This window comes from Lissotriton vulgaris, chromosome 2_1 (assembly GCF_964263255.1).
Source record: "Lissotriton vulgaris chromosome 2_1, aLisVul1.2, whole genome shotgun sequence".
Classification (NCBI taxonomy): Eukaryota; Metazoa; Chordata; class Amphibia; order Caudata; family Salamandridae; genus Lissotriton; species Lissotriton vulgaris.
In genome coordinates, this window is record NC_141687.1 from 1,410,468,745 (window position 1) to 1,410,495,227 (window position 26,483).

The 26,483-nt window shown below is 48.6% G+C and overlaps 2 protein-coding genes across 3 annotated transcripts in view; both read left to right on the top strand.

Moving 5' to 3' along the window:
- Positions 1 to 18,444, top strand: part of ALG9 (ALG9 alpha-1,2-mannosyltransferase) — an 810,763-nt gene extending 792,319 nt beyond the window's left edge. For both annotated transcript variants that reach the window (XM_086957174.1, XM_086957175.1), the window contains one exon: positions 17,797 to 18,444. In XM_086957174.1, the coding sequence (XP_086813300.1) occupies positions 17,797 to 17,920 (124 nt within the window). In that variant the 3' untranslated portion in view covers positions 17,921 to 18,444. The remainder of the gene's footprint in view (positions 1 to 17,796) is intronic.
- A 1,466-nt stretch (positions 18,445 to 19,910) lies between these two features.
- Positions 19,911 to 22,274, top strand: LOC147732673 (uncharacterized). The gene has a single exon (XM_086954302.1). The coding sequence runs from the start codon at positions 19,911 to 19,913 to the stop codon at positions 22,272 to 22,274; it is 2,364 nt and encodes a 787-aa protein (XP_086810428.1).
- Positions 22,275 to 26,483: the final 4,209 nt, after the last annotated feature.

The following is a 26,483-nucleotide window of genomic DNA, read 5'->3' on the forward strand; positions in this document are numbered from 1 at the left end:
GATCTTTGGTAAAGTCTCACAGTATGTGTTCCATAAACCCCATGCCAGATGAGGAGCTAGACCTGATGTACCCCAACCTCCTCAGGCCATTGCCATCTCCGCAGCAAGTTGTGGTCATGCTGCAGATAGACAAAATAATTTTGGCTGTCCCTCTGTGCCCCTTCTGTCCCCATGAACCCTCTGGCTGTGGTTCCATTGAAACTGCCATTTACAGCACTGGGCCGCACGATCAAGACTGTGCCTGTCAGTCAATCCAGAGTTGGTACTGCCCCAGGTGCATTGGTTCCAGTATTAATTTAGACTCAGGATTCAGAGCCATATTTAGCTAGGGTTTGACCTATGTCACACTATATGATCACAAACGCACATCCATTTGTGAAGGAAGACTCTCTTCTAGTTCCAGTCTCTACAACAATGCTTCAGGGGAATGGAATTTATCTTATGGTTTTACTCTGGTGGAATACCAGGTTTTAAGCCTGCCCAACATGATGACTTCAATAATGAGGAGACTTATAACTAGCTACCTTTTCATTAAACTGGGGGTAGTTTATTTTTCGACTTTCCAAATGACAAATGACAGTGGCCTTGGAATCTCTCCATAATTTGTCTTTGATCCCCCTGGAGCCTTGACTGAAGCAACTGCTACTTTTGCTGTTGCGGTTAGAAGGGCGGCAGATGTTCCCAAACTGTCTCTCCGCACTTGCAAATTGCGCCAGGACACCTCTGTTTGAGATAGCTGTTGCGATTTATAAATATAATAAATTAAAAATACTTTTAAAGAGACTGTTCAACCTATGTTTTCTACCACACAACCTGTGTTGCGAGTTTAAGGAGCTGTGATTGATTCATTTATGTCAGCCTTCTCAAAACCATTGTATCTGCAGCAAATCGCTCCATTGCTAAGCATCATAGAGCGGCTCCTTGTAACCTCCACTTGCAAGGTGAATCCTAACTCCTTTCCTGCAGTTCTGGATAGGATATCTAAGAGAATTGTTGCAATGGGCAGGAAAGATTTTTCTTCTGTCTCTTGTGCAATGCATTCTTTTAATACCATGTGCCAGTTGCTGGAGTCGTATCCTCTGAGACATAGTGTACGAAGTTCTTCCACACTGCTGAAGAAATATGAAATGCCTTTCCAGAAAAGGATAGGACAAAGCTAAACAGATTTGTTTGTTCTGGCCTCATCACCACAGACTCGGCAACTTCACCCAGAGGTCAATCTATCTTTGACCTGTGGGGCATGCCTGTAATAGCCCCTTTGTCACCTCCAAAAATATTCAGTGTCTTGCATATTGTGCACAAGAGATTTCCTTTGAGGGGTGTCCAGGAGATGATTTACAACTCTGGTGAGACTTCTGCCTACTGTAAGCTTTTACCTCTGCCTATGATCCTACGAATGCTGAAAAGGGTCTGTCAGGAGAGAGCACAACTCATTCTTTTAGTCCAGGACAGGTCTCAGAGTGTTTGTACTCTGAACTCTTGGCTCTGAGCATAAGTCCTCCACTTAAGCTGTCTGTATGGGAGGATATGTTGGCACAACAGCAGGAAAGTGTTTTGCTCCCAAACCTCTAAAATCTACACCTCAATCCTTTAAGATTGAGTGGAACCAACTAAGTTTAGATCTGCCTTCTGAAGTGGTGGATGTTATTCTGGCTGCTCGCTTCCCCTCGCCGAGTCTATGCACTCTTCTGTTGATAAGCAAGTCAGCCTCATACAGGTAAAACGGCCTGATGCACAGTTGTTTTTATTATCTTTGGCCCTTTGATGTGGGCTCAATTAAAGGTTTGGTATTGGCCTTTTCAGTCTGTCTGCATTTGCCTGATCAGGCTTCATTATTGAAATCCCTGGTTGGGATGCAGTTCTTTTAAATGATTTTCACATATGCCCCCACTCCTTTCATTATGCTGCAGTGGGACCTTCATTTTGTTCTAACCTTTCTGATGTTTGAACCCTCGATCCTTTCCTCACCTGGACCCTGAAAGCTATATTTCTAATTGCCATAACGTCTGTGAGTCACATTAGCAAGTTACAGACCTTGTCAGTTAGCCCGTGTAGGTAAGTAGGATCTGCTTTCATGGTCAGCCCCACTTTTTGCTGGTGTCATTTTGTTTTTCTGACTAGTCTGACCCAGATCCTGCTAATCAGGACCTCAGTCACTGTGCTCTCTCTCTAAATTGGATTATAGTATGTACGTTGGTACCTTCCTAATAGGCTTCTCGTGTACCCTTCTAAGTCCCTAGTATATGGTACTATGGTACCCAGAGCATAATAAGAACACCAGGGGTCTCCCATGGGTTGCAGCTTGTATTATGCCACCCATGAGAGATCACTCAAACTGTGACTACAGGCCTGCCATTGCAGCCTGTATGAGCTGGTGCTAGCACCCCTCAACACATAAATTCCTTATATCTGAGGGCACTGTACTTAAAATCTGTAATTCACCCCTAAGGTAGGCCTTTCAATCCAGAAGGCAGGGTGCTTGGTTATACGTGTGAGGGTGCCTTGCATGAGCAGGACACCTCCTACAAACCGAGGAGTAGTTTATCCTGGCTTTGTAAATGCGGTCAGCCATTTTATACCTATAGTGTACATCAAGTCAATTACGAGATGTCTAACTATATATTGGCGGCGCCGAAACTGGTCATGTTTGGCATCAAACGTGTTGGAATCCTACCCCAACACCGACTTCAGTGTTGAATGTAGGATCCCATGTGATGGGGAACTACTAGTGACCCCCCCTGTATTCTGGTACCAGCCTTTTAGGGTCTAACAGCAAGCTAATGCTGCTGCTGACCACAGACACGATTCTGCCCTCCTGCTGCTGACCCAGACTTGAGCAGGGGAAGGTAGAACAATATGTTTCTTGCCACAGGGAGGTTTAACCACCTCCCAGACAGGACTTAGTGTATTGGACTAGGATGGGGGCACTTGCCAGCGCCACCAGACTGCTTTGAAGGGCACATTTGGTGCCCTCCTTGCATACTCCAGTTGGAACCAGGGAGCCGTTAGCTCCTGCTCTGGTGCGAAACTGGACAAAGGACATGGGAGCATCCTACCCCCTGCCCAGCCCCTCCTCTGGGAGGGACCCCTGAATTGTCCCAACCCTTTCCTTTGGGTACTTAAGGGCTTACCTGTGGATGGCTTTTCAGATTCGTCGTGGGACAAGATTCAATTCCGAAACCACTTCATCCTCGACCGTCTGTGCACGTTGGACTTCTTAGGGCTCCGCTTTGCGAACCAAGACTGCATCTGGAAGACTCCTGCTGCTCCTGGTCTTGTAATCTTACTAGTCTTCTGCGTCCTCTGTGTGTGCGCCATACAGGTTCTTCTCCAGGCCTGTGAGCATCAAAGAAACCTGAAGGAATCGCCCTTGGAGTTAAGGAGTCACTCCCCTGTATCTGTAGGCACCGCATCCAAGCTAATCGGTCTACTGCTTATGATGTCCTATGGAGTCCGAAAGGTTCTGCAACTCCCTTGTTTACTGCACTGTCTTCTCTGCAAGTTTGAAGCCAGTATCCCTTGTCGGAACTGCTAGAACAGTACCCTTGTGCAATGCGTCAACTTGCCATTACCAAGCCTTGTTGACTCTTATCCAGAGATCTTCGGGCTCCAAGAAGCTCCAGCGACCGGCATCTCCTGCTACCAAGATCCTCATCCTCACCGCATCCTCTGCACCATGGGCCTACATTCTTGGTGAGGTGCTCAAGGTCCTCTTGCGACTCCTGTGTCTTTGGCCTGTGGTCCTCTTGAGGGTCTTGTTTGGCTCCAGTGGGCTCCCCTGCTTGCTCTGGGCTTGCTTTGACTCTCCTGTGTTTGGTGAGTCCCTTGGACCTAGCTCGACCCGACACTGCACCTTCTTTGTTTTTCTCGTCTGTTGCTGCTGCTAAAGCTTGTTAGTGCTCTCGCCGGACATCAACTCCCTGGCTCTCGACTTCCGACATGGGACAGCTGTGAACGGCTCCCGACACTGCACCTTCTTTGTTTTTATCATCTGTTGCTGCTGCCAAGGCTTGTTGGTGCTCCCGCAGCTGCAGCAACAAGATCACTGTCAACTCTCCTGCATCTTAGTTCATTGGTGGTCATTGGTCTCCCGTTCCTCCAGGTCACTGCGGAGTGGCATAGACTCTGTCCCCTCTGCTTACAGGTACTCCTCTTCAAGAATCCACCCTTGGATTCCACCGGACTCTTTCACCTTCTTCCCCAGCATCACCTTCACTGAAGCCCTCCATTGTCATCTACGGCAGTTTCCGACATCACTTCAGACCGATGCACTGGCTTCCCTGGTGTAGGTTTCCTGGTTCCTGGGGTATCCACAGGTGGGGTGACTCTCCAACCTTCCATCTTCAGAATCCTCTGGGAAGGGTCCATCTTCTTGAAAACTGCAACCACAACTTCCCCATTGACTTGTATTGAGTACATGGTCGTGTTTCCACTCTGCACACATCCTCAGTGGGATTACTGGGTACTTACATTGGGTGGTTCCTTGGGTCCCCAGCTCTTCTAACTCTTCTAAGCTCTTCTTAGAAGAGCTGGGGACCGACTCAGGTTGCTGTTTGCATTCCACTTTATTAGTATATGATTTGGTCTACCCCTGGAGACTACTGTGTATTTGTGCTACTTACCTCTTCAACTGTTGAAGTATTGTGTGTATTGTGATTATATATCTCCGGGCAGGAGTTAGACCAATGTGTTAGTGAGTATTTATAATAAATACATATTTTTATAACTACACTGTGTGGTTCTTTTTTCACTAAAACAAGCTGTTTTACTCTCCTTCTGGACTAAGCCTGAAGGCTCCTCCCCACAGCTACCACTTAGAGAGCTTTCTGTGGTTGTCTAAACCACTAAAATAACCATAAGGTTTGTCTGAATTAGTACAGGGTGCTTCACTTAAATAAGTGTGCACCATATACTAAGCCAGCCAACTACAGCTGCCCTACACTTTTCCCTAATAAGCTGGTGCATTGGATCTGTGCATCTTTTCTTCCAAAAGTAGTGTCACCCTTCCACACTTCTCGCTGTCTTTTGTCCACCTCATTCGGCTATGGAGAGGGTACATTAGTCAGACTTGCTCTTGGAACATAAATGTCCCCCACATGGTGAATTGACATGTTTGCTTGCACTGAGTGTCCAATTTCAGAAGAAACTGGTACCTTCACTTTTATTTTCACCCTGGCATCAAGCTAATCTAGAGTGGGTGCAGAGCCCAAGGCCTGCCCATGATAATGCATGTCCAGGACCTGTCCTGTGACCTGGAGTGGTACATAAGCATGCTGTCGTAGTTGACCATGGGCTACTGACACCGTCCTATATGTAGCACATAAAGATACAGTGGTGGCAGCGTACCATGTTCTGTGAATTCTTAGTATGGCCAGACCTTTTTATCTGTGTCAGTGAGAGTGTGACCTTTTGTAAAATTCAGCCGTTATGTGAAAACCAGAACCTTGTGATAACATTGTATGTTAGACTTGAAATCTAACCAACAACGTATTTCCTAAAGCAAGTCTTTGTAACGACTTGCACGCTAAAGGAACGCCTGGTAATGACACATTCATTGTAATGCCCGCGCTGTAAAGGCAATGCACAAAGGGTGTATCCCTCATGAGCCTGTTCAGGGCTGAAAAATGCCAACCCATAAGGACATGAGCTGAGTAATTAAGCCTCAAGTGTCCAATTGTTTATTTTATGCATCCCTACACCACCCCCCTAATAAAGGCACTGTTCTGTTACGGGTATGTGTATGGAGTTTTTAGCTACCTGGATTCCCATTCCCCGGATCATCCTTGAAAAGTCCCTCAACTCATGACGAGGGCCGCCCGCCTCTAAAGGATTCTCTGGCGAGCGTGGAATGGCCAATGATGAAGGAGGACACCCAGGAGGTGTGTGAGGCCATCCCGTTCTTATTTGGAAATACCTTCCTGTCCTATTTGCAGTTACTGGGGCACAAATCATCCTGAATTAGGTAAATTTATCACTAATGAGGATGTCTGACTAATGAGAGCCAAATATAGGCACGTTTGTTGTTCATGTGCGATCAATCTATTTTTCTATGAATTGTTTGTATTGCCTTAATATCAAACTAATAACTAAAACTTGAAACTCTAAATATAAATTAATTCAAAAAATGACAGTGACACATTGAAATAAAGGTAATAAAAAGCCTAAAAAGTCAATATAATACAAAATAAATCCGAAAAACGTAATCAGATGGTAACAAACATTCACCGAAGGGTATAAAGTGCTTCCTCGTGTATTGCTAGATAATGTTTAGAAATCGCTGAATTAATACATTTTCTCTGAAAATATAAAAGACCTGGGTAAAACAATAGACCATGACTATTGAAGAGCTGCTGTGTAACCAGTATCAACCTGTTTGCCAGACCACCAGAGGTGAGGGGACTTTGTGCGACAGTAGCTCTGGGTTTGCTTGAAGTGCCTAAAAGCCTGCCTGCTGAGATAAGAAAGTACTGGGTCTGGCCCAGCAAGTGGAGATACTGCCCAGAAGGGGAACTCAAGAGGAAGCTGATAATCCAGAAAGAGTGCGCTAGAAGAGACCCATGTTATGGAACGTCCCTCCAGCCTCTCAGCCCAATTGGTGAAGTGAACTGTACCAAGTAATGCCTCAAACGTGTCAACTGCCAGTCAGCTGCGGGTGTGATCATCAACTGCTGCCACCAGCAACAAAGAGCAAAGGGACTGCACCAATGCAGAGCAGAGTTCAGTCTGCCCAGGGAGTACCTCTGCCTGAAATTATCACCAGAGGAAGAGTTGGCTTGGATGCCACTCCTCCCCTTGACAGAGTGCTGGCTTGCAGCAGTCCGAGAAGGCTGCAGCCACGGTCCCTGAAACTTTCTGCACATCTTTTCAGAGGACAACCAGACCGCACTGCAACTGCTACCATTGCCTGCCCAGTACGGCTGAAAGTAACATGCAGGTACACCATGAGAATTATCCTACTCCCATGGTTGTGAGACATACAGGCCTGGGTCAGTTCACTGCATCTGCTGAGACAGTTGAATTAAGACTAAGGAATGGTTATAGAGCTGGACTGCATATTAAGACACTGACAATGTTTGAGAGAACTGCACCTGAGATTAATCCTGCTTAAATCCATAGACGAAGGAACGCCGTAATAGTGGGAATCTTCCATCTAAAGGGGAGGAGGGTGGATATTGGGAAAGGGAGAGGGTGAAAATGCCTCTATTGATGGAGCACCGTATTCTACAACCATATGTCGTACACATGGAACTATACAGTATTTAGAGTAACATTAAAAAGTACAGCGCTGGGCATCACTTTATCACATTTGTTGATTGTTGAGTTGTAACCTCTTGGCCCCATACTATCTCCCTAAAAAGCTTGTGGCTGTTCAACCTCGCTACTCTTTAAGTCAAATGTTGAAAGGGCTGTACTTGGTGCAGTTTGCACAGCCATAGTAGGAAGGGCCCCACAACACTAGTAGCAAACGACTCAACCATCGTGGATGTGACCCATAGCCCCTGTCTATCCTGTGGCCCCTGTTGGGATGTATATGTCCCCTGCTTGGTGTAGAGTTGTGCTCTTCTGTCCTCAGTGCCCAACTGCAAGTATCTGGTAAGCTGTTTTTTTTTATTTTGAACCTAGCCTTGCATTAATCTTGTGTGTGCGAAGAGGCCTTTGCATGCCTTTTGACATGAGTGTGGTCCCGGACCTGTCCTGTCCTGTCGAGCACCAAACGTCCCCTCTTTTTTCTGACTGTGGACTATCGTCCTTGACAAGGGTTTAGCATGTAAAACGGTGGTGGCAGTGTATTGTGTGTGGAAATCTACAGTTGTTACCAGACCTTTCTTCTATCTATGTCACTGTAGAGGAGGTCTACTGGTCCCCTCAGTTAAACAACTGCTTCTGTACGCTAACCCAAATCCTAGCAGTAGCATACCAAGTGTATGTTGTGCATGTGTGTATAAATAAGCCAGAACAATAGAGGCATGTGGAGTCCATTTTGGAACCCCCTGGCCTTTTCCTGTTCACGACAACATGGAGGTGAGGTTATTTTCCAAGTCCGTGCAAGTGTATTGTTGACACTCCTGAAGCTGAAGGACAGAGACCTAGACACTGAATTGGACAAAGAAGATGCAAGTCTCCTGTAGAAATGTAATTAGGCCTTTAGCTGAGATAAGTTGCCAAGGAGTCTCCATGTGGCCCTGCCATTTGGTAGATGATGGGGTGAAGGGTGGGACTGCAGTATCTGTTGTTAAGATGAAAAGGACCTCTTTAGGTGAGGCCAGCCTATTGTCTCTTCCCTGACCACTGTGGCTGTTATTAGCTAGGTGCAAAGAGCAAATCCCTGTTTAACACTTTTAACAGTTGGCTGTTATCTCATTGTGTTACAGGCTATAGACTGGTATTTTGTACGTGCAATTTCACATATTACAGTAGTAGGAAATTGTTTTGGTGATGGCCACCTACTCTGACAATCCCTGGGGGTTTTTAGTGTGATAATGCCTGTTAGATCCTTTTGAGAGGGGTTGTATATTTTTTTGCAAGCTGTAATTGTATGTATTTGTAATTTTACAGCTGTATGTATGATGGTTGCCAGCTTATATGGACACAAATACGCCAGTTTTGAGTAAGGTGTAAAGCCAACCATCAAGGTTAAAGACTCCATTGGTTCATTGGAAAAAGTCATGGCAGATTTCACAGGTTTAATCTTTATAGTATGAAACATTAGGACAAAGCCTTTAGGGCTGACTTAGTTATTGTGAAATTATTACCTTGTCCCGAGGAACAAATTGTGGGAGGTCCTTGTGGAAAAAAGGGGCTCCACGTGACTTACTGTCCCTGATCCAACAACTCTACACAGGGAATTTTGCTAGTGTTAGATGGGGCCCAGGCAGTTAAACAAACACTTGCATCCCTATTCCTTGTGGCATCCACTCTATTTTTATTTTTCATTGATGGTGCATCCCCTACCTAGCAAACTGTCAAAACGACTTCCCTAAAATGGCAGACACAAAAGCTGATTTTCTCAGACGACACTGTTCTTTTCAAAACTCTCTCCGGACTGAACATTTTTTTGGGGAAGTTCAGTTCATTCTGTATGGATCATGGCCTGGAACTTAATTACAATAAATCTAAGTTTATGGTTTTTCATCACCGCAAAAGATCAGAGGGACATTGGCTCTAGAGGCCACTAAAATAGAAAGAGTCGATGAATTTGATTGCCTGGGTGTAAAGATTGAGTGACTCCCACAAATGGCTGGGCCAGATTGATAAAAGTGCATTAACCCTTAAACAGAGAGCTGGCTTAATATCAAGATTTGTCAACAAGGCTGCTTCATATTCTATTTTCCCAGAGGTAGAAATGTAAAAGGCTCAAACACCCGGGGCAGTGTTATATGGGGCTGACCTGTGGGGTTACTGCAGCCTCGATTCATTAGACACAGGCGAGTACTCTTTTATAAAATCCCTCTTAAGAATACTAAAAAACACTCCGTCACTTTGACTTAAACCTCAGATATCTCTCTGACATAGCTTGTCTGAAACCTATCCTATACTGGACAAGACTGTGGTTGACAGGGGAACTGGCCCCGTATAGAAAGTATGTCAAGGAGATAGTTGATAACCACCTGGCACTTACAATACCCTAGATATTCCATATAAAAACTTGGCTGTTCAAGCTTGGCCTCTCTGAATACTGGCAGAATCCTTCTTTAATGCTCAAGAATGCCAGGTAAATTGCTAAATTAAGTTACTGGAATGTTGCTTTTTACAATAGGTTTTCGGCTGTCCCTTCAGGCAGTTTGTCTGATCGTTATCGGTCTTTCAAGTGTTATCCCACTTTGAGGATTATATGAACTATGTGATTGCATCTCTGGAGAGCCCTTTGCCTTACGTTTAGGCTTGGAACCCTCCCATTTGCTGCTTTCACTGGCACATGGAGTAAAAACCTTGCTACGCCCACCAAACTATGCCCTATGGCATGCCAAGTGTTGAAAACGATGATCATGTCTTATTCTTCTACACTGCGTATGCAAAACAGCGCTCACTGTGGATTTTACCTCTGTCGGAAGGATCTACTAGGCCGATACAAGGCCCAGTGTTGTGTATTCAGTATCCAACTTATCTGAAAGAAACAGGTTAGTATTAGATTCCTTACCTTGGAATATCCCCAGGCGTCAGACTGGATCTGGAAACCTTTGCGTAGCAGTACCCTTGCGTGTTGGTAGGCGTCGTCTGCGGCTCCGCGTCTGTCGTCGGCGTCGTTGGCGCCGGGATGACGTCGTCGGAGTACTTAGCCGCCGCCCTCGCGCACTGACGTCAGTTCTTCTTTTTTCCGCACCAGCAAGCGCCGATCCGGAAAAAGTTGTACCCTTAGTCAATTTTTGACTAACGGTTTCGATCCTTTTTGATCATCTTTCAAAGTCTCTCGACTCCGACGGTGCCGGTAGGGATGCCCAGGTTCAAACCTTGCATCGATTGTAGCCAACTGATGTCGGTTACCGACCCCAATCGCCAGTGCCTTCACTGTCTGGGCCCCGACCACGACAACAAGTCCTGCTCCGACTGCCCGGCCCTGACGTCCAAAGCTAGACGGGAGCGGTCCCGCAAGCGACTCGAGCTCCGGCAGTCGCCTCGCGCCGCTCGAGGTCCCGGTCCGGAAGTAGGTCGAGGGACCGGTCGCGGGGCCGGAGTCACCACAGTTCCGGGATTCGTCATCAGTCTTCGGGCTCAAAGTCCTCAGGTAAGAGGCACAAGAAGTTGAAGAGGCGACATCGCTCTTCTGACTCCCCCCGACGCTCGCGCAAAGCGGCCGGGGGTTCGGGCGACACCGCCCCCGCGGCTCCGCCGGAGCCTCAGGCGTCGCGACCTGCTCCATACCCGCCGGTCCCTGGGCAGAACGCGACACCGGAGGAGATCGAGGCCTTCCTCATGGCCATGAGTTCGCTCACTTTCCGCGGCGCCTTTGGGCCAAGCGGCCCGACTGGGTCCCCAAGCGCGTCGGGTGCTTCAGCCCCCGTTGCCATCAGCGACTGTGGTCCCGACGCCGCAGGGCCCCGCCGTCACCGGTCGACCTCATGACCTCACCTGCGCCAGCCCCCAGAGTGTCGCCCCCGGCGCCGTCCCAGGACGACGCCGTCCCCGGTCCTACCCTCGATTCAAGGCCGGCGTCGGAGCGGCACAGCTCGGCGCAAGATTCAACGCTGTGAAGGAGATTTCTACATCTACGACCCGGCCCCATCCTTTGAACCTGAGTACCAGAAGATGGGTGGCGAGGAGGATTGGGAGGGGTCAGAGGACCCTCTGGCACGTGAGTACCAGTCTTCCCAGGACTGGACGGGTGAGCTAGGGGAGGCCAGTGGTCTGGACACTTTGCCCGACACTGGTTTTGTCTCCCCTCCTACCGTGGCTACGGAGGAGGGGGCTGCCTATATTGTGGTGCTGACGAGGGCTGCCAAGGACTTGGGCCTTGAGCTCCCCGTCGCGGCCGTGAGGACTAACCTCCTCACTGAGGTCCTTAAACCGCAGGCAAGATCGGCTGAGCCTCTGCTGCTGTTTAATGAGGCCTAGTCAGAGGTTCTTCTGGGCACTTGGTCCAAGCCCGCTACAGGTCCGTCTGTAGATAGGAACGTGGCCAGGTACCACCTCCCGGCTCCGGGCGACCCTTGCTTACTGTCCACCCACCCCACCTCGAGAGCCTGGTCATCCAGGCCTCTAACTCCCAGACCGCATTCCCGACAGCTCCCCCCGATCGGGAATCCAAGAGGTACGAACAGTATGGTAAAAAGATGTTCTCCTCACTTAGTTTGGGGTTGCGGTCAGTCAACACCGCGTGCCTCTTGGACCGTTACACCCACTCTCTGTGGGACATGGTCACGGACGTGCTGCCACAATGTCCGGAGGGGGTCCGGACTAAACTCACCCAAGCCATTGAGGAGGGTCGGGATGCGGCACGGTATTCCTTCCGGTGTGGGCTGGATACCACAGACTCGCTGGGCAGGGCGATGGCAACGACGACACACCCTTATGGACATGCCATTTGATGGCCGTCGCCTCTTTGGCGACAAGGCAGACAGTGCGCTTGAGCGCTTTAAGGACTCAAGGGCTACGGCCGAGTCCTTGGCCCTCTCGACCCGGGCCAGCAAACTGTCGCCTTTCGCTCCTTTCGTGGCCAAGGAAGGGGCGCCCCTACACGTCCTGCCAGCCACGGCCCGCAGACTAACATCCAGCGCGGTGGCGGACGTGGTAACCGCTGTGGCGGCGGTCAGGGACAACGGCGAGGTCATTCCACACCTACCCCTGCAGCATCCGCCTCGAAACCCTCCTAGTCTGAGCTTTCAGGCCCATGTGGCGCCAGTGGGGGGCAGGGTTCGCCATCACCTCCTCCACTAGCGCACCATCACATCGGACAGGTGGGTGCTGCAAATCGTCTGAAGGGGCTACTCCCTCCCCTTCGAGGCGACCCCTCCAGCCATGCCACCACAGTACCACCGCGTGTCGGGGGATCACTTGAGTCTTCTGCGAGAGGAAGTTACGGCCCTCTTGGCCAAGGGGGCCATCGAGCTCGTTCCTGGGCCAGAAGTAGGGTGTGGTTGTTACTCCCACTACTTTCTGGTTCCCAAGAAGGGCAAAGGGGGCCTACGCCCTATCTTGGACCTGCGGAATGTCAACGGCTTCCTCCGGAAGGAGAAGTTCAAGATGCTGACTTTGGCTCAGGTCTTAGCTGCCCTGGACCCAGGAGACTGGATGGTATCGTTGGACTTGCAGGACGCTTATTTTCACATCCCCGTCCTGCCGGCCCACCGGCGTTACCTGCGGTTCACGGTAGGCCACAAGCACTTTGTTTACCGTGCTCTCCTTCGGCCTTACCAGCGCCCCACCGGTGTTCACGAAAGTGATGGCCGTGGTCGCAGCTCATTTGTGCAGGTTAGGGGTTTCAGTCTTCCCCTACCTCGACGACTGGTTGTTGAAGGCGGGCTCGCCCCAGACAGTCGTCAGCCACCTCCAGACCACGGCCGACCTCCTGCACCTGCTGGGGTTCTCCATCAATGTGCTTAAGTCACACCTGTGTCCCTCTCAGAAGCTCCTCTTCATTGGAGCGGTTCTAGACTCAGCGCAGTTTCGGGTTTATCCTCCCGAACAGCGGGTTCGGGATATTCAGGCTCTGATTCTGATCTTTCAGCCATTATCCCGAGTCTCGGTCAGGTTGACGCTGTGGCTCCTGGGGCTGATGGCCTCCTGCCTGCTTCTGGTGCATCACGCCCGGTGGCGGATGTGGGCTCTGCAGTGGGACCTGAAGTTTCAGTGGGCCCAGCATCAGGGCAACTTGTCCTACCATGTCTTGATCTCGGAGGGAACTGCAAGACAGTTGCATTGGTGGCTCAAGGACCGCGATTGGGTCAGCAGCAGATCCCTCTCCCTACCCCAAACGGAGCACGTAGTTGTGACGGACGCGTTCCTCCAGGGCTGGGGGGGCCACATGGGAGAGGCAGAGATCAGAGGCCTCTGGTCTCCGGCGGAGTCCCTGCTCCACATCAACCTTCTGGAGCAGCGAGCTGCGGGTGATCCTGCTTGCACTGAAGGCATTCCTCCCCTCTTTCCGGGGGAGTGTAGTGCAGGTGTTCATGGACAACACCACCGCCATCAGGTACTGCAACAAACAGGGCGGGGTGGGGTCGTGGACTCTATGCCAGGAGGCTCTGCGCCTCTGGCAGTGGCTGGAACATCAGGGCGTGACCCTGGTGGTTCAACACCTGGCAGGTTCCCTAAAACGCCAGGGCGGACGAACTCAGCCGTCGGTGCATGATGGATCACGAATGGCGTCTGAACTTGGACGTGGCGCAAAGCCTCTTTCAGCAGTGGGGAGAGCCTTGGTTAGATCTATTCACCACAGAACGTGCAATGTCATCAATTCTGCGCGTTGGAATTTCCAAGGCGGCACTCGCTCGGAGACGCTTTTCGTCGCGAGTGGAGCTGCGGTCTGTTGTACGCCTTTCCGCCTATGCCACTTCAGCCCAGAGTGCTGAAGAAGATCAGACACGACAGGGCCCAAGTTATCCTTGTGGCTCCGGACTGGGCACGAAGATACTTGTATCTGAGCTACTCAGCATGTCTGTCGATCCCCCGATTTGTCTGCCTCTTCAGGAGGACCTTCTGTCGCAGCAGCAGGGGACGGTCCTCCACCCGAACCTGTTCAGTCTCCACTTATATGCGTGGAGATTGAGCGGCGGCAGTTGAGGCTATTTGACTTGCCTCCTGAAGTCTGTAATGGGATTCTGGCAGCCAGGTGTCCCTCCACAAAATCGGTATACGCCTGCAGGTGGAACAAATTTGTGGCATGGTGCACAGCAAAGGCTGTGGATCCCCTTTCTGCCCCTCTTTCCGAGGTTCTCCTCTTTCTTCTCTCTCTTGCCCAGCAGGGCTCTGCTCTGGGCACTATCAAGGGCTACCTCTCTGCTATTTCCGCCTTCTTAAGGCTCCCTGATCAGCCCTCTTTGTTCAAGTCCCCAGTTGTAAATAGGTTTTTGAAGGGTATCACTCATATGTTTCCTCCTGTTCCTTTCGTGATGCCTCAGTGACACTTGAACCTTGTTCTGACCTATCTGATGTGCGCTCCTTTCGAGCCACTTCATAACTGTCCACTTTATCTCCGTACTCTAAAGACTGCATTCCTGGTTGCCATCACCTCTGCCAGGAGGGTGAGTGAGCTCCAGGCTCTTTCCTCTAAACCTCCCTTCCTTTCTGTCCATCCGTACAAAGTTGTGTCGCGGACGCGACCCTCTTTCCTGCCCAAGGTAGTCACAGGCTTCCACATTGGGCAGTCCATCACCTTGCCCACCTTCTTTCCGCCTCCGCATCCCTCGAAAGAGGAAGAGAGGCTCCACCGTCTGGACCCAAAACGTGCGCTCTCACTCTATTTGGATCAGTTCCGGGTGGATGACCAACTCTTTGTTGGTTACGTGGGCGCTAAGAAAGGTCGGGCGGTGCACAAGAGGACCATCTCTCGGTGGGTTGTGTTGTGCATCAAGGTATGCTACTCCTTGGCTAAAAAGGAGTCTCCTGTTGGGCTGAGGGTCCATTCCACTGGGGCCACGGCGGCTACTACTGCCCTGGGTCGGGGAGTCCCCTTGCAGGACATCTGTCAGGCAGCTACGTGGGCCTCGCTGCACACGTTTGCAAAACACTACTGCCTGGACAGCCAAGTCCGGAGAGATGGCTTTTTTGGCCGTTCCGTTTTCCAGGACTTTCTGGTGTGATCATTGGTTCGCAGACCCACCACTGGGGTTGGTATTGCTGGGGTATCTATTCTAAGGAAAGGAATCTAATACTAACCTGTTTCTTTCAGATGCACAAGTTACTTACCTTCAAGAACAATATATCTGTAAGAAACAGTAGTTATTATTAGATTCCTTACCGCCCCACCCATCCTCCCCGTTCTGCGAACCGATATCTAGGGTTAAGGTCATCCCCTTTCAGGGCCCTAGTTTCATGGCACCAGTGTTGGTTTTTATCATGGCTCTGCGTTTCTGGCGCGGAAAAGCTATGTATAAGAACTGACGTCAGCGCTCGAGGGCGGCGTCTAAGTACTCCGGCGACGTCATCCCGACGCCGACGACAGAAGCGGAGCCGCAGACGACGCCTACCGACGCGCAAGGGTACTGCTACGCAAAAGTTTCCGGATCCAGTCTGACGCCTGGGGTTATTCTATGGTAAGGAATCTAATACTAACTACTGTTTTTTACAGATATATCGTTACCGAAGGTAAGTAACTTGTGCCTTACGCTCAATGTGGTATATCAGACAAAAAGTTGTTGGGGTAAACTTCCTCTAGAGACCAGTAAGACTTAGATCCACATTGGCTCAGATTTAACTTTAATTATTTCCATGCACTGCACACTTTTATTACATTAGTGAAACCTAGATTTCTGAAAGAACCTCCAAACTAGATCACAACCTTAGTTGTCTGGATGGCATAGCGGGCCCTGCGAGAGCTTATCTTAGGCTATTGTTACAGGGTTTTTTCTATCTGTGACACCAGTTGGTTGAGGGGGTATCCCTACGTGTTTACTTTTTCCTTTTTAAATCAAGTGTAAAGTTTGTGATTTTACTCACCTTTTCAAAAAGTATTGACCTCTGAAATTTATTCGGAAATGTTGGTTGCCTGAGAGGGTGTTCCCTGTCCTTTAAAGCCTGGGGCACCTCACTAGATTGTATTTAGGCTTATTTTAATTTGACATTTCCAATTGCTATTATCCTTCGTCTTATTTAAACTGCTGAGAAATTGATATTTTTTATTATGTATTTATTTTATCTTATTATAATGATATATCGTTTTAAATTTGATGTGTTGTTTTGTACTTTTATGGCTACCTGACCCGAAATAAAATTGGTTGATGATGGTGAAAAGTATGCAGAGATATTCTTGTTGTCTTTAGTAATGTTCCTTTAGATTATCTTCAGGCTGGTATTCCACGTTATTTCCTCAACTCTCAAACCTTTGATACATGTAGGGATATCCCTTAGATATCTCATTTTTACAAATTTGAGGGTGCTTGCAAGTTTTCCTGCTCACACTGCACATGATTAGTAGATCTATATGTTGACAGCACTGCTGTGAAACAGGTCTATACTCACAATATACTATGAGTAGGCCTAGAGTCTGCCCCTTTCAATGGAAAGTCTCTTTCAGACACTGGCTTGAGTCTTTGTCAAACACATCTTAGTTCAGCCCAATGGAGTATTCATTTCTCACCTAAAGGTTTTGACTTAGAGTATCTTCCTAGTTCCACTCAAGTGCTTGCATTGAATGGCATGAGGTACTACTTCTGAACTATAAGCCTGTTTATCAGTGGCGGCCACCACATACAAAAGTAGCGGGCGTGGGAGTCGGGTGCGCGCGAGGAGGGGGCCGGGGGAGGATAAAAAAAAAGAATAAAACATACCTTAAGTTGACGGCCGCGTCTCGCGTCGCTCCAAGGGCTTCTTCTTCCGTGTCTGGGACTGCATCAGACTCCCTTGCAGTGTGGGGATTGGCCTGAACAGGCTAGGAAGACGCCCTGCTCAGACCAGGGGGTCTGTGGGGTTTCTCCAGCCCGGCTACTCAATGCAGCCGGGCTTGAGAAACCTAAGTGCGCATGTGTGTTTTGGTCGGTCTGAGACAGCTGGCCAAGCACATGTGTTCTTAGAGAGTGCACATAGCCCTCCTATCCCCATCCATGCTCCACCCCTCCCTGCACATGTTTGCTGAGCCAGCTGCTTAAAAATAAAACGATAATCAAATATCGTTTTATTTTTTAGCTGCTGGCTCTGCTAGTGGGGCGGCGCAGCGCTCCTGCGCCATCGCGGGGAGGCCGCCCCTGCTGTTTGTCCTTTCCTGCTGGCTACTTCCTGTATGTATAGCTGTATTGCGATAATGCTGCAAGAGTTAATCTTTAAACCCAGACCTATTTGACTTTGCCAGTGCTTCGTGTTTTTCTTCAAGTTAGATGAGCAATTACGGTGAGGAAACTATTGGAAAGGTTTATGAATACTCACAAAGTGATGACTTTGTGACTGTTTTCAATTTCCCCTGGGAATGCCCACTTTTCATCCAGTGTCCTAAATTTAGTACTGGAGAAAATTGTCCGACTCTGTCCCACAGATGTTGATTGTATGAGCCATGCCCTGTCATTGGCGCTTCTGTGAGTCATTCTTAAAACAGAGCCACTAAATAGGCCACCTCTCATTAATCAATTTCCCTTTTCCCACAACAACATCGGCTGATTTACAATATTCTGAAGAATTTATCTTTTCTGTTTTTTCTTCTTCCCGGTTTAGGTCATCAAAGTTGTTGCGCGCATTCTACTTTCCCTTTGTTTCGGAACAGCACACAACCTACGCCAACTACACCATCCTGAAGCCCCGGAGAACAAAGCAGGCCCGGAAGAGGGGCGGGGGCTAACAATATCTGCCCAGGGGGAGGAGATGGGGACCAACAGCTGATAAGCCATTCGATGCTTTCCAGGAGAAGGTCCTCCAATCTACTGATATAATTAAAAGTTGATATCTTTGATGCGAGGAGGCAAAGGACACTTCTGCTGCTAAATCTCGGGCTTTTAATACTGTGGCGCAAATAAGAATCATGGACTTTTAAAGGGAACAGATAAATAATAAAACTCATTCCAGATTTGTATTCCTGAATGTTGGATTTTTGAACCAGGCTTTGTAATTCTTCTTGTGTACACTTCTAAAGGACAGCGACATTGAAGTTGAGTTTCGTCCCGGAGTCACCACTGTCTCTACCTCAAGTAAAGGAACTCGTCGAAGCCGCAGTCCTCATTAGTGACGTCTGTCGTATACCTGATGGTGCTATGGTTTTATTGTGTGCTCTTGGTAGGAGTGCACAACATTCCCTACAAGTGAAGTGCTGGAGTTTCTTTTTGGTTCAGTGTGATTGAATAAAAACAAATTGTGTGTCCGTCTGTGGTGGAAATGGTGGTCTTTGCTGTGTGGGATTAGAGAAGCCATTAACAAGGGTTTAACCCCTCCCATGCTGATGACGAACCCCAGCCGTCATGCACTACGGTGCTCGTGTGCTGATGACGGCTGGGGTTCGTCACGGCCCGCCCCTGTTCGTGTTGTTTACAGCACACCAGGGGAATCGCGGCCGCATGGAAAGGGTTAACACATTTCCTGTCTCCAAAGAATACATATTTAAACGATAATTTGCACATGCTTATACGAAGATGGTCCTTGCGGCATGAACAAGGGGGAATGCAGGATCTTGGCAGGCTTATATTTTAAGGGGCTGTCATTACAACGTATAAGGGAATAAGAGAGATGTACTTCTCACCATTTGATTCAGTGAGTGCTATATTCATCGAATAGGCAGGCTCTCACCATAGAAAAAACACAGACTTCGAAACGTTTCTTACCAAATACAAGGGTACCAAAGGCGTGTTATCATAATTATACACATTGGGTTCAGTCCTGAGCAGTCAACATGAGGATGGATACATGACCCATACTAGGGAAATCACTACTATACTACTCATGGTGAACACTGTGACAAAATACGGTCCCTAACAGTAAGTAGGTACCCCACTGGGAATCCTCCATTAAGGTGATGATGGGATGGAATGTAACACCAAAATATTTGCACAGGAAGTTGCCTAGATGTACCAATAAATATACAGGTTGTGAAGAGTGGCAGACTCCTTACATTTATGATGGGCATGTCCGTTCAAACTTATCAATTTTTTGGGCAAAAAAGGAGCTGGCAACAATAAAAGAAATAGTAGATTATGAGTCATGGAAGAAAGACTCAAGTGACAATTCTTAAATTGAGTCCTAAAAATCATTGGGATTTATTATTAAGGAAGGAATTGTAAGTAATCTTCTATTGTTTAAAAATTGTGCTGGCCCGGAAGTAGAAACAAGTGTCCGCTCCAATAACATCCAACCGGTATACTAAGATTGTGGAGACTACGGCAAGGGAGAGGCTCTTTAATCTCCTACTCAGAATTAAAGATAATTTCTTGGTTATCCAGTATTTGGGTGTCTTTCATAGATTCACATGCCTGAATCATTCCCCGTCGTCGAGACGGGAGCCTCCGGTATATAAAAAGTAATGTCCTATAGACATACATATAAAGGAATAGGCCTAAGGGTCTCACCTTAGTGTCCTATCTAAGTCCTTATGTAAGAAGGACCAAAACAGAGTAGGCCCAAGGGTCCCACCTTGGTAGCCTATCTGTGTCCTTTTGTAAAAAGGACCAAAGTAAAGAGAACCAACCAATCAACTACTACCTCCTTCTAGAACCTTCCTGTCAGGAGCCTCAGTCTCTCAGATCTTCTACCGCACGTTGCGCTAGGGAGTCTCCACCTGAGTTCTTCTCAGGAAACTTGCTTCTTTCTTCAAAAACGGATTTTTTTTTCACAACTTCTTTGCTATGGCTGATAGCCAGAAAAAAGGTCTCTTTAGAGCCTGTTCTTCCTGCAGTAAAAAAAGGCTACACGTAGAGGACAAACATGAAACTTGTTTATACTGCCTCTACCCCCAACATCAGGCCAAGGACTGCAAAATATGTAGAACCTTCTCCAACAAAACCCTGAAGGACCGAGAAGGACGCCTATTACTATGGCTGAACAGACTGAAGAACAAACCAGAGAGCGACTTGGTCTCAGAAGGTGAGAGCATTTCTGGTGCTTCGCAGTTCTCCTTGAAGAGGCCAAGGGTTTCTTCCCCTAGCCCCTCAGACACCCCTCCTAAGAAAGCCTCTAGAAAGTCTTCAGAGGGCAGAACACCAGTGTCTGACAAGGACCTTCCTGTCCCCAGGAAGCAGCCGCTGATTCCGGCGACAATGACAACGTCAATGGTCACCTCAGCGCTAAGAACCGTTTCAACGTCGACGACAACAGTGTCGACGACGACGGCATCGTCGGCATCTTCCTCGACGATGAGAACGACACCTTCATTGTCGGCGAGTAGACCTGTGTCGTCTACCGTCCCATCGACGACTAGGATTGTGCCGTCGACGACGAGATCGACGTCGAAGACATCGACGACGACTCTGTCGACGAAAACTGCAACGTCGACGAAGCCTCCCTCGTCGACGAGGAGTATTCCATCGACGACCACGAAGCCGTCGACGACGGAGAAATTGCCGTCGACGAGGACAACGTCGACGAGGGCGTCGTCGACGGACACACCGTCGACGAAGAGTAAATTACCGGCGACGACGGAGATTACAACGGCGGCACCGTCGACACAGGCGTCGACGACCGCAGGCACATGGAAAGAGTCTGAACTACTTTCACATGCCATGGATGCCCAGACATCCCATGTCACAATCAAAATAACTAAAAAGCCAATCACTCCAGACATGACATCCCCTAGTAAGGTGCAACAACTGACCCCGTCCTGCTTATTGCAAGATGAAGAGTTGGATGAGGAGTTATATACTCAGGCCACTAGTCCTTCAGAATTGGTGCTTAAGTGCCAAAGCACAGATGAGGAACAAGAAGTGGAGGAACACATGGAACAGACTGTCCATACTCAGGTGCACACACAAGTAACACCGATGGTGTGCCTACCAGCATCCATTGTCTCGGACTTACAATTCCTCATAAAGGACTATAAAGAGCGGTTCCCAGAGAAAACCACTACAACTGCACCTCCAGTTACACAGGTACCTGCTCCTGTACCTAGACATAAGCCTCCTCCACTGGTACTTTCTAAAGACCAAGATCCAACACAAGACATTCTCTCGTCCGACGATGAGGAGAGAGATCAAGAAGAAGGGGAAGTTCGTGATGACGACTCAGACCCTGACGCAGACCAGGACTACGTCGCTCAATCCCCGGCCTCTCCAGAGCCACAGTCTTCGGAATCACCACCCGTTGACATTGGTGGTTTCCATAACCTCATAGAGCGGGCGGCCAAACGGTTCCATATGTCTATGGAAACCCAGGTGACGGAATGTTTCCTCTACGATTTTAAGGAGCCTACAAAAAAGACGACTAGGTCAATCCCGATTATTGACTACCTATGGAAACAAGGCAAACAACTAATGCAAACGCCAGCTTCACTTCCTGTGGTGGTGCCCAGGCTTGATAAAAAATACAAAGCAATCTCATCGGCGCCAGCATGCCTCACGGGTCACCCCAAAGCAGACTCCTTGGTAACACAAGCGGCGCAGAAAATCTCGCGCAATCCTGCATCTCCTTTATCGACGCCACCCGACAAGGAGGGCAGGAAGATAGATACCATTGGAAAACGCTTCTCCACCACATCTGCAATGACGGTGAAGGTCGCGAATTCAATTGCACTCCTGGGCCGCTACAACCGTCAACTCTGGGCAGACATCGCGCCCTACCTAGCTAATCTACCAGAGGATTTACGGGAGGAGGCACATTCGCTTCTCCTAGAGGGCCAAACATCTGCCTCTGAACTAATTGACTGTGCAATAGACGTAGCCATGACTGGCTTCAGGCAGATGGCAGGTGCCGCTGTTCTGAGACAACAAGGTTGGCTTAAGGCCACCTCCTTCCGTCAGGAAGTACAAACAAAAATCATCGATATGCCCTACGATGGCGAACATCTCTTTGGCGAAAAAATCGACGAAGCCCTCACCACTATCAAAAAGGACACAGATACGGCCAAAGCTCTGGGAACTCTACAATTTAGAAACCAGTCCTTTCGTGGTAACAGAGGAAGGGGACAACCTGCATACAGAGGATCCTATCAGAACAGGTCCTCCTACCCGTACACCCAGAGCAAAACACAGTACCAACAGCGTCAAGGCCAGACATGACATCAATCTTCCTACAATAAATCGTCCTACAGGGGAAAAAACCAAAAGAGACCTGCTGGCAACCGCCAATGACTCATCCCAATGGCCAGCCCATCCACCATTACATTTTTTAAGACTTGGAGGAAAACTCACGTTCTTCCTGAAGAATTGGCAAAAAATAACAACAGATCGGTGGGTGTTACAACTTATCCAATTCGGACATAAAACTAGAATTTCTCTCAATTCCCCCAACGACACCACCAGCCACACGGTCTTACAGACATCTACGGCTGCTTCTTCAGGAAATAGCTTCCATGCTTCAAAACGGAGCGATAAAGAAAGTTCCACACACCCAAAAAGGGAAAGGGTTCTACTCCCACTTCTTCCTAATTCACAAAAAAGGCAAGAAATGGAGACCAATCCTCGACCTGAGAACGCTCAATGTGTTCCTAAAGAAAGAGTTGTTCCGTATGGTCACACTACAAGAAATCCTGGGCCTTCTGGAAGAAGGCGACTACATGACGTCCCTAGACCTACAGGACGCCTACTATCACATTCCTATCCTCAAGGGACACAGGAAGTACCTCAGGTTCGCAGTAGCAGGAGCCCACTATCAATTCCGTGTTCTCCCGTTTGGCCTCAAATCTGCCCCACGGATATTTACAAAATGCCTCTCTCCCGTGGCAGCCTTCCTTCGTCAACAGGGTCACCAGGTTTTCCCATACCTGGACGACTGGCTGGTAAAGGCACCGTCTGCGATAGCCGCAGCCACATCCTCCAGCGCCTGTCTAAATCTTTTCCGCCGCCTAGGCTTGACCCTCAACAGAGAGAAGTCGGCACTAGAACCAAACAAAGTCATCACTTTCCTTGCAGCGACTCTGGACACGGAACGCGTGAGAGCCTTCCCCTCTCAGGAGAGAAAGACCAAACTCATCTCCTTAGCCACGTCAGTGGCATCGAGAAAGACTCTGCCGGTCCGTACCTTCAAGTCTCTCCTCGGCATGATGTCCTCATGCATTATGCTCATTCCACACTGCCGTCTCAAAATGCGTCCCCTCCAGGAAGAACTAACGAGGCAATGGACACAGGCCGCGGGATCCTTCGAAGACCGCATACTTGTCACACGAGCTATAGTCAATCACTTGCAATGGTGGAGGTCGCCCAAACATCTGTCACAGGGACTGCCGTTCCTGCTTCCGGCGGAACCACACGTAATAACAACGGACGCATCCCTAGAAGGCTGGGGAGCGGTCCTGCAAGAACTCCAGATCAATGGCAAGTGGACGCCACAGGAATCCAAACTCCACATCAATCTACTGGAACTAAGGGCAGTCTTTCTAGCTCTGCAAGCTTTCCTTCCACGCATCCGAAACTCCCCAGTGCTCGTCAGGACAGACAACACCACGACGATGCACTACCTGAACAAACAGGGATGGACGCGATCACTTTCACTCTCTCGAGAATCACAGAGAGTCTGGAATTGGCTTCTAGAGCATGGAATAACGCTCAAAGCCGAATACGTCCCGGGCAAAGACAACGTCTTAGCGGACGCCCTGAGCAGGGAAAGGTCACCGTCCCACAAATGGGAATTGGATATGGAGGCGCTGAAATATATCTTCGCGGAGTGGGGAACACCGCAGATAGACCTCTTTGCCACCAGAGAGAACGCCAAATGCCCAAGCTTCGCAAGCAGGCTTCACCAACCAGGAACCCTCGGGAATGCATTTTCCATTGCCTGGTGGAACGTGTTTGCCTACGCCTTTCCACCATTTCCACTGATACCCAGGGTCCTCAGGAAGATGAAGTCGGAGCCCTGCACTCTGATCCTCATCGCCCCATCCTGGCCGAGGCAGCATTGGTACACGGAACTTTATCGCCTATCTGTCCGACCACCTCTTCGCCTACACAATCATCCGGCCCTGCTCACAATGTCTCAAGGACAGATTCTCCACCCGAACCTGAGCCCTCTGAAGTTGTCAGCCTGGCTCCTGAGTACCGCGAATTCTGCCACCTGAACATTCCGCAGGAGTGTAGAGATGTCCTCGCTAAGGCTAGAGCCGACAGCACTAATAAGACCTATTCTCTAAAATGGAAGCGCTTCTGTGTTTGGTGTGTGGCAGAAGACCTACACCTCTTCCATGTCACTCCACAGCAGCTGCTACCATATCTACTGCATCTAGCGCAATCAGGCCTTGCACATGCGTCCATCAAAGTACATCTAGCAGCGATATCCAGGTTCACAAGAACTTCCAAGGGTCCTTCCCTGTGGGCGGACAGGCTTGTCAAACAATTCCTAAAAGGTCTATTCAGATCCTTTCCACGACCAAGACCAATCCCTCCGTCGTGGCACCTCAACGTGGTCCTTCACCAACTGATGAAGCACCCCTTCGAACCCATCCACAAAGCGGATATCAAATTCCTTTCATGGAAGACGGCCCTCCTCCTGGCCCTAACCTCTGCCAGAAGGGTCAGTGAACTGCAGGCTCTCTCCATCCAAGATCCTTTTTTGCAATTCAGAGAGGACAGGGTCATTCTACGAACTAACCCCCGCTTCATACCGAAAGTCCCCTCGGACTTCCACCTTAATGAACCAGTAGTGCTCAAATCGTTCTTTCCAAACCCAACTACTGCAGCTGAAAGAACCCTGCGTTCATTAGATCTGAAGAGATGTCTCAAATTCTACATCGACAGGACACAACACTTCAGAAAGTCATCCCAACTCTTCGTCGCCTTTAGCAGACCAAGGAAAGGCATGCCCCTGACGAAACAAAGTATATCAAGGTGGATCTCTTCAGCGATAACTTTCTGCCACGACAAGGCTGGGCGGCCTTTGGAGGCACGAGTCAAAGCCCATTCAACAAGAGCCATGTCCACGTCTGCGGCACTATTTGCTGGAGTGCCGATACTGGACATTTGTAGAGCGGTGACCTGGAAGTCCCCGCACACCTTCACCAGGCACTACTGCTTGGAAACTGAGCTGACGAGGGATGCAGCAGTGGGCAGAGCAGTGCTTCGCCATTTATTCCAGTGAGGTGAGCCTTCTTACATCCCACCATCCTTTACTGGTATGCACATTTCTTTATTCCTAGATACTACATGACATTGCATGTTGGTGATTTGCAATCGCGTGATATGTATTATCTACAGACTCATATATGAGGTACTTTCACAGAATGTGCATAATGTATTGCATGTGAATCCATGAAAGACACCCAAATACTGGATAAGAAATGCGTTACTTACCTGTAACTGCAGTTATCCAGTATTAGTGTCTTTCATAGATTCACATGCACCCTCCCGCCTCCCCTGGAAGGACTCACCTATCTCTCTAACAAGTTTGCGCCTAACTAGCTTGGTGCGTACGAAAATCTGAGAGACTGAGGCTCCTGAGAGGTAGTAGCTGATTGGTTGGTTCTCTTTACTTTGGTCCTTTTCACAAAAGGACACAGATAGGCTACCAAGGTGGGACCCTTGGGCCTACTCTGTTTTGGTCCTTCTTACATAAGGACTTAGATAGGACACTAAGGTGAGACCCTTAGGCCTATTCCTTTATATGTATGTCTATAGGACATTACTTTTTATATACCGGAGGCTCCCGTCTCGACGACGGGGAATGATTCAGGCATGTGAATCTATGAAGGACACTATTACTGGATAACTGCAGTTACAGGTAAGTAACGCATTTCTTATTTGGCAACCTGCGCTAATATTCATCCAGAAGCCTCTAGTGAAGGTGCATGGTTTTCACTGCATCTCTTTGACAGACTGAAATGGGATAGTCACATACAAATTGCTAGACCGAGAGAGGAGAGCAAGAAAAGGACCTCAAAAACTCCCAACATTTATGTAAACTTCCCTACAGGTCACCTTGAGGAGAAGGTGCTAAAATGGAATAATATACTATTCGAGACAATTGAGAAGGTACTGTATAGCGATGTTTGCATTATTAAGTGTTTTTCAGTAAAGTTCGAATTGTAAAAATCAGTTTAAATTATTTACAAAAAAATAACTATATAATACAGGTACTCACTTGCAAATCTCACCTCCTCCCTCTACCTCCATATCAATAAAACTGATAATATTACAAAATAAACAAACATGTAAGCCAATAATTAAGCTATTGGGAACTGTAACTCAGCCACAGGAACAACATCCTCTTGATGTGAAAAAGAGGCGCTTTTCTTCTGTTGTACCAACCGAGTGCAACAACTACTTGAACTTCCTTTAATC